This window comes from Dendrobates tinctorius, unplaced genomic scaffold, assembly GCF_039654945.1.
Source record: "Dendrobates tinctorius isolate UK_male_01 unplaced genomic scaffold, ASM3965494v1 ptg000019l, whole genome shotgun sequence".
NCBI lineage: Eukaryota > Metazoa > Chordata > Amphibia > Anura > Dendrobatidae > Dendrobates > Dendrobates tinctorius.
Window position 1 is genome coordinate 56,544,977 of NW_027361687.1, and position 7,199 is coordinate 56,552,175.

The window sequence follows — 7,199 nt, forward strand, 5'->3', positions numbered from 1 at the left end:
CGTGCCTCGTCTTGTAGTTTCAGTTACCTGCCTGCGGGTCACGTCACACAGGACCGGTCATCGTAACAGACGGGTCTTTTACAACATGGTGAAATCAAATTAGTTAATTTTTTTAATTTTTTTTTAGAGAGGGGTAAGGTGTATGATTTGAATATTTATGTTTCTTTTTTTAATATATTTTTAAAAACATGTTTATTTTTAGTCTTCTTAGGGGACTTGAACCTCTCTGATACTATATACTGCATTACGGCCTGTATTGTAGTATATAGGCTTAGTCTCCTTTAAAACTCAACATGCGACTAAGCTTCACACAAGTGCCAAAAAGACAGCAATGGTTGCCTTTAGCAGCCACAGTAACACCATTGTTCATGTCTCGGGGGCCAATTGAAGATGGTGCGAATGACCACTTGTGTGCATTCCATTTAAATGCCGCTATCATTTCTTGACAGCAGTCTTACAATGGTTAACAGCCATGGTCGGAGCTCAGTTCAAGCAGTGACTGCTAGACACAAATGCTGAGTGGGATTGGTGAGGATACAGTAGGTGAGGGTAGAGCTGGTTGTGCAGCGGTAGCATGGAATAAGGGTTACTGTGGCTTGTAGACTTGTAGGCATTTGAAATTAGTTTTATAACGTCCACTCAATGAAAGTGATAACGTTTTTTAAGATATATGTTATGCCAGTTGTGAGAAATCTAGTCTAAATACCTTGTGCAAATCTGGCTGTAAGTGCACTGGTGGCGTGTCAATGCACTGGGAAGAAACTGTCCTTTTTTAGTGACACCCCCAGTGCACTTTCAGCTTGATTTACATACGAATTTTTTATGACTGGCACATTGGATCCCATCAATAAAAAAGTATCTTTTTTTAGGGAGAAGGGTCAAATGTCAATACAACCCTACCACTACGACCATAAGCAAAAATGTGCTGACAGGTTCCCTTTCAATGCATCCTCTATATCCATTGCTTATTTTGTCCTATATTAAAATTTACGCCTTAGATATCTAATAACAGATTTCTCTTATGTCGCAGAGCTGTAAAAGGATCAGCACAACATAGGGTCTTATCCGAGATGTATGGCAGGCGATAAAATTAAAATTACTCTCAACTTTTATGAGTATCTATAAAGCATGTAATAAAGCTCATCAGCTGCAGCAGATCCATGGGTCAGTAAATGACCAAATGATATCCAGGAAAGAAAGGAAAGGTTTGTGGATGATTTCCGTGCTTGCTGATTAATTATTAGATGTATGTCTCAGATTGTCAACTGGATAGTGGTTTATTCTACGTGTTTCAAAATACAAAAGACTGATTCATCAGGAAAGACTACTAGATATACTAGTGGAATTTCCTGATGAAGTGTTTTGTGCTTTGAAACGCATAGAATTAACCACTATCCAGTTGACAATCTGGGATATATGTCTCATAACTGATCAGCAAGCGCGGAAATCATCCACAAACCTCTAATTTCTTTCCAGGTTTCTCTTATGGGCACTCCCAATCATCTTTGTTATGAAAAGGAACTAATTCTGTAGTAAGAAAATAGACAAGAGACGAGCAAATCTGCCAAGATTAGAATTTCTCATATCACTCGAATTTGACAGAGGAATCCGATTTGTATTGCTTCTTGCCTGTCAGTGGAGCATTGTAAACATAGGATGTACAAGAAAAAAAACACCTCATCGCTCTTCTATACACCAGTACCCACAGCCCTCCATCCGGTCCTCAATACCTCTTCTTCTTGCCTACTTCCATCACACACATCCTCTTCAGCCTGCTTCACCCTGAAAAGGCCTCTGATGTCTCTTCACGTCATGCTGTCTTGATGTATGTTGTACTGTTGAGCCTTTATGATGTGTGACACAAAGACCTAGACAGTCACTGAGTAGCGTGAAGTGATGTCAGAGGTTCAGAGGTTTTTTCTGTCCTGGAAGTCACAGCACAAAATAAAGGAGGCCAAAGAGAATGAATTCCTAAAATTCACATTCACTTGAGCTCCCACCTGTTTAACACAGTTTTTTTTTTATCAAGTTAAAGACACTTAAGAACTTGATAAAAATAACTGTTTGTATGAAACACGTTACCTGATCTGTGATTCTGATTTTTTTTGGCATTTTGATAGCTTCACAGTTTTTTTTTTACCAACCTGATGTGCTGCACTAATTTATTTATACAGAAAGTAAAATCTGTAATGTTTCTCAGGCTTAGTGAACAAGAGCTATTTAATTTTTATTTTATTTTACTGGTTTTTATAGGGCCATTAATTTCCACAATGCTTGACATGCATCATCATGAATGTCCACTTTGGGGTTCACAATCCAAATTAACTACCAGTATACCAGTATGTCTTTGGAGTGTGGGAGGAAACCAGAGATGTAGAACTCACGGAAACGCTGGGAGAACATACAAACGCCTTGCAGATGTTGCCCTCGTAACCCTTCTATGTGCTCATATAAGTTGATTCATATATTTCTCATTTTTTTTCAGCATCTTAATTGCCAGGAATTTTTTTTCTAGTTTCTGAGCCTTCAATTTTTTCATTCCCCTCTTTCAAAAGCCATAACTTTTCTATTTTTTCGTCAACAACGCCATATGGAGGATTTCCATGTTTTTCAGAATTAGATGTAGTTTTTAAAGAAAACAGTCACTTTGCCATAGAATGTATTGAAAAATCGGAAAAAAAATTCCAAGTAAGGTGAAATGGCAAACAAAAATTTAATTTTGGCATTTATTTTTTATTTACCTATATAATGTTTACAATGGTCATTGTTTCCATTTGCATAATTGTTCTCTTTTTAGCCAGTTGGACTTGGTCTTCCATGCCTCTCTGTGGGAAACTTCACAAGGACCACACCCAGTAGACTAAAAAGACTATATTTATATACAAGGAAGAGAAAGTGACATCTCAGGAATGGAAAGGCACAAGATCAAAACAAAAACAGATTGAGGAGAAAAGTGACATTTACACCAGGACAACAATTAATATACACTCACTGGCCACTTTATTAGGTACACCTGTCCAACTGTGTGTTAAGACTTAATTTCTAATCAGCCAATCACATGGCGGCAACTCAGTGCATGTAGACATGGTCAAGACAATCTCCTGCAGTTCAAACCGAGCATCAGTATGGGGAAGGTGATTTGAGTGCCTTTGAACGTGGCATGATTGTTGGTGCCAGAAGGGCTGGTCTGAGTATTTCAGAAACTGCTGATCTACTGGGATTTTCACGCACAACCATCTCTAGGGTTTACAGAGAATGGTCCGAAAAAGAAAAAAAAACCAGTGAGCGGCAGTTCTGTGGCCGGAAATGCCTTGTTGATGCCAGAGGTCAGAGGAGAATGGGCAGACTGGTTCGAGCTGATAGAAAGGCAACAGTGACTCAAATTGCCACCCGTTACAACCAAGGTAGGCAGAAGAGCATCTCTGAACGCACAGTGCGTCGAACTTTGAGGCAGATGGGCTACAGCAGCAGAAGAACACACTGGGTACCACTCCTCTCAGCTAAGAACAGGAAACTGAGGCTACAATTTGCACAAGCTCATCGAAATTGGACAGTAGAAGATTGGAAAAACGTTGCCTGGTCTGATGAGTCTCGATTTCTGCTGCGACATTCGGATGGTAGGGTCAGAATTTGGCGTAAACAACATGAAAGCATGGATCCATCCTGCCTTGTATCAACGGTTCAGGCTGGTGGTGGTGGTGTCATGGTGTGGGGAATTTTTTCTTGGCACTCTTTGGGCCCCTTGGTACCAATTGAGCATCGTTGCAACGCCACAGCCTACCTGAGTATTGTTGCTGACCATGTCCATCCCTTTATGACCACAATGTACCCAACATCTGATGGCTACTTTCAGCAGGATAATGCGCCATGTCATAAAGCTCGAATCATCTCAGATTGGTTTCTTGAACATGACAATGAGTTCACTGTACTCAAATGGCCTCCTCAGTCACCAGATCTCAATCCAATAGAGCATCTTTGGGATGAGGTGGAACGGGAGATTCGCATCAGGGATGTGCAGCCGACAAATCTGCGCCAACTGTGTGATGCCATCATGTCAATATGGTCCAAAATCTCTGAGGAATGCTTCCAGCACCTTGTTGAATCTCTGCCACGAAGAATTGAGGCAGTTCTGAAGGCAAAAGGGGGTCCAACCCCTTACTAGCATGGTGTACCTAATAAAGTGGCCAGTGAGTGTATATGGCAGGTGTTAACTTCACTTAAAAGTTAAGCTCAAAATTGCCAACGAGTATTCTGCGCAGAGGAAAAGGCAAGGCCCAGTTTATAAACCCCCAGTTTATCTACCTGCCAAAGTATTAGAATTTTAATAAAATAAATTCAATTAAAGAACATCTTAAATTAGATTCCATATTATGGTGTTTTTGACATCCGTATTTCTGACACTGTAGATGATGGGGTTTAGCATTGGGCGTCACAGCTGAGTAGATGATGGCAACAGACTTGTACACGTTTGGAGAAGAAAGGGAATGTGGCTTTAAATACAAAATCATAATGGTCCCATAGTAAAAAGTCAGCACAATAGGGTGAGAGACACATGTGGAGAATGTTTTATAGCTCTAATCAGAAGAATTGATCTTCAAGATTGTGGACACGATTTGGACATACGAAACCAGATGATGCTGTAATAAACATTATTATTTCATGGAGCAAAGTATCACTGCAAGCTATTTTAAAGAATGGATGAACCTTAAAGAAGTGGTTGAAATGATTGGAATGGCAGAAAGACAACTGGAAGGTGTAGATAACTTCTATAATGGAGTGGCTGAAACTTGAGATCCATGTCGTAGCAGCCATACTGACACACATACTTGCTCATGATAGGGATATAGTGCAATGGTCTACAGATGGCAGCAAATCTATGATAAATGCCATAGTATTATAATGTTATTAAAAATAAATTCAATTGAAGAATATCTTGAATTAGGTTCTTTCTTACTGTGTCTTTGACATCCTTATTTCTGACACTGTAAATGATGGGGTTCAGCATGGGAGTCACAGCTGAGTAGAGGATGGAGACAGACTTGTCTATGTTTGGAGAAGAACGGGAATGTGGTCGCAAATACAGAATCATAATGGTCCCATAGTAAAAAGTCACAACAATGATGTGGGAGGTACATGTGGACAGAGCTTTATATCTTCCATCAGAAGACTTGATCTTCAAGATGGTGGATAGAATATGAAAATATGAAATAAGAATCAAAAGAAAGTTTAAGCTAACTATCATCCCTGCTGTAATATACATTGATAGTTCATGGAGCCAAGTGTCACTACAGGATATTTGTAAAAATGGAGGTACCTCGCAAAAAAAATGGTTGACTTGATGGGAATGGCAGAAGGACATTTGGAAGGTGTAGATCACTTGTATAGTGGAGTTGATGAAGCATGAGGTCCATGACGCAGCCACCAAACTGATACACATTCTTCTGCTCATGATGGTGTTGTAGTGCAGCGGTTTGCAAATGGCGGCAAATCTATCATAGGCCATTACTGTAAGAAGCAAACACTCTGTTGACCCAAAAGCCAAATGAAAGTGCATCTGGATGGCACATTCCAGTAGAGAGATGCTCCTGTCCTTCGATAATGTGTTCTTTAGAATTTTAGGGACCACAGTGGTAGAGAAGCAAATGTCAATGAAGGAAAGATTAGTTAAAAAAAAGTACATGGGAGTCTGAAGCCTTGGATTAATAGCTACCAATATGATCAGTAGAAAATTTGCTAAGAGTGTTATTAAATAGATCACCAAGAATGCAAGGAAGCCAATAACCTTCAAGTAAGGAACATCGGACAAACCAAGGAGAATAAATCTGGTTGCAGAGGATTGGTTGAATGTATCCATAACATGTAAGCCAGAACCTGACATGGACAAAAATAAAAACTCACTTTTTGAAATAAAAAACTCTACCTATTAGATCTAAGTACAGGAAACTCTGAAAATCCATTGGTGACTTTGTTCTGACAGAAGAGCTTGTATCTTTATTATCTGTCTTTTTCTGAACACATCAAAGTTCTTAACTTTAGTGTGGTTAGAAGTCATAAATCAGTGCAGATGAATTCAGTACAAGGCATATAAAAGATATGCAAACTCTCTGACACAAGAAACTTAAGGTACTGTCACACTTAGCGATGCACCAGCGATCCCGACCAGCGATATGACGAGGTCAGGATCGCTGGTACATCGCTAAGTGGTCGCTGGTGAGCTGCCACACAGGCAGATCTCACTAGCGACATCGCTGGGGACGGGGGTCGCTACTTACCTGTCACACCAGGCGATCCTGCGTCCTCCCGCCCGGCTCCACGCGTCGCTCGTCTCTCCACAGGAAGCGCCGCAGGAAGCTGACGACGAGAAACAGTCCTGGACGTTCTCGTGCGATCAGCGATAACCAGCGGGGGAGCGGGTCGTAGGTAAGTATCAGACACAGCGATATCGCTAGCAATATTGCTATAACGTCACAAGTTATAGCGATATTGCTAGAGATATCGCTTAGTGTGACAGGCCCTTTAGTGATAGATTCTTGGATAACTCCTTCTGTAGCCATAAAAACACAGAGCAACCCAGAGGCAGTCAGCGCACAAGTTTGTTGTGAAACCCAAAAGGAAAAATTATATTTAGCCAAATGCCCTCAAATTTGTTAAAATCCTTTATTGCTTTTTACTCCTATATGTGCTTTCCTTGTGGAAAATCAAACGGCCAGATCACAGTCGCCATGTGTTACAGGACAAAAAACATACTGTAACAGATAATACTTGCAAAACTTTACCAAAAAATCCAAAATAAAATAATATTGATCCATTTTTTATACACATGCCCAAAATTTATTTCACCCTACCAACTTGGAAGAGAAAAAAAAACCATAAAGACAACAGTCAGATACCCGAGACATTAGTTGAATCATATGTTTATTCAATTCTTTCTATTTGATACCTATGCAGATCTTTGAAAAAGTTCTCTAGTCATTGACATTTATAGCATATTGAATTGAAATACCGTGCTCCATAGATGTGGGTCCCAATTATCTTGAGAATGGGGTACTAGTGAGTTCTTAGGAATGTACAGTAGAGGTGGCTAAGGTTGAGCCTCTGTTTAAATTCATGGAGAGGACCTGCATTTTTAATCCATGAATGCACCAGATGCAACTTCCCATTTAAGATGATGTGAACATTTTGCAGGTCAGAAGTGTCAA

At 40.0% G+C, this 7,199-nt stretch overlaps 1 protein-coding gene across 1 annotated transcript; it reads right to left on the minus strand.

Moving 5' to 3' along the window:
* Window positions 1–4,894: 4,894 nt before the first annotated feature.
* On the minus strand, window positions 4,895–5,857 carry LOC141082650 (olfactory receptor 5G3-like). Its single transcript, XM_073566600.1, has one exon. The coding sequence runs from the start codon at window positions 5,852–5,854 to the stop codon at window positions 4,895–4,897; it is 960 nt and encodes a 319-aa protein (XP_073422701.1). The 5' UTR covers window positions 5,855–5,857.
* Window positions 5,858–7,199: the final 1,342 nt, after the last annotated feature.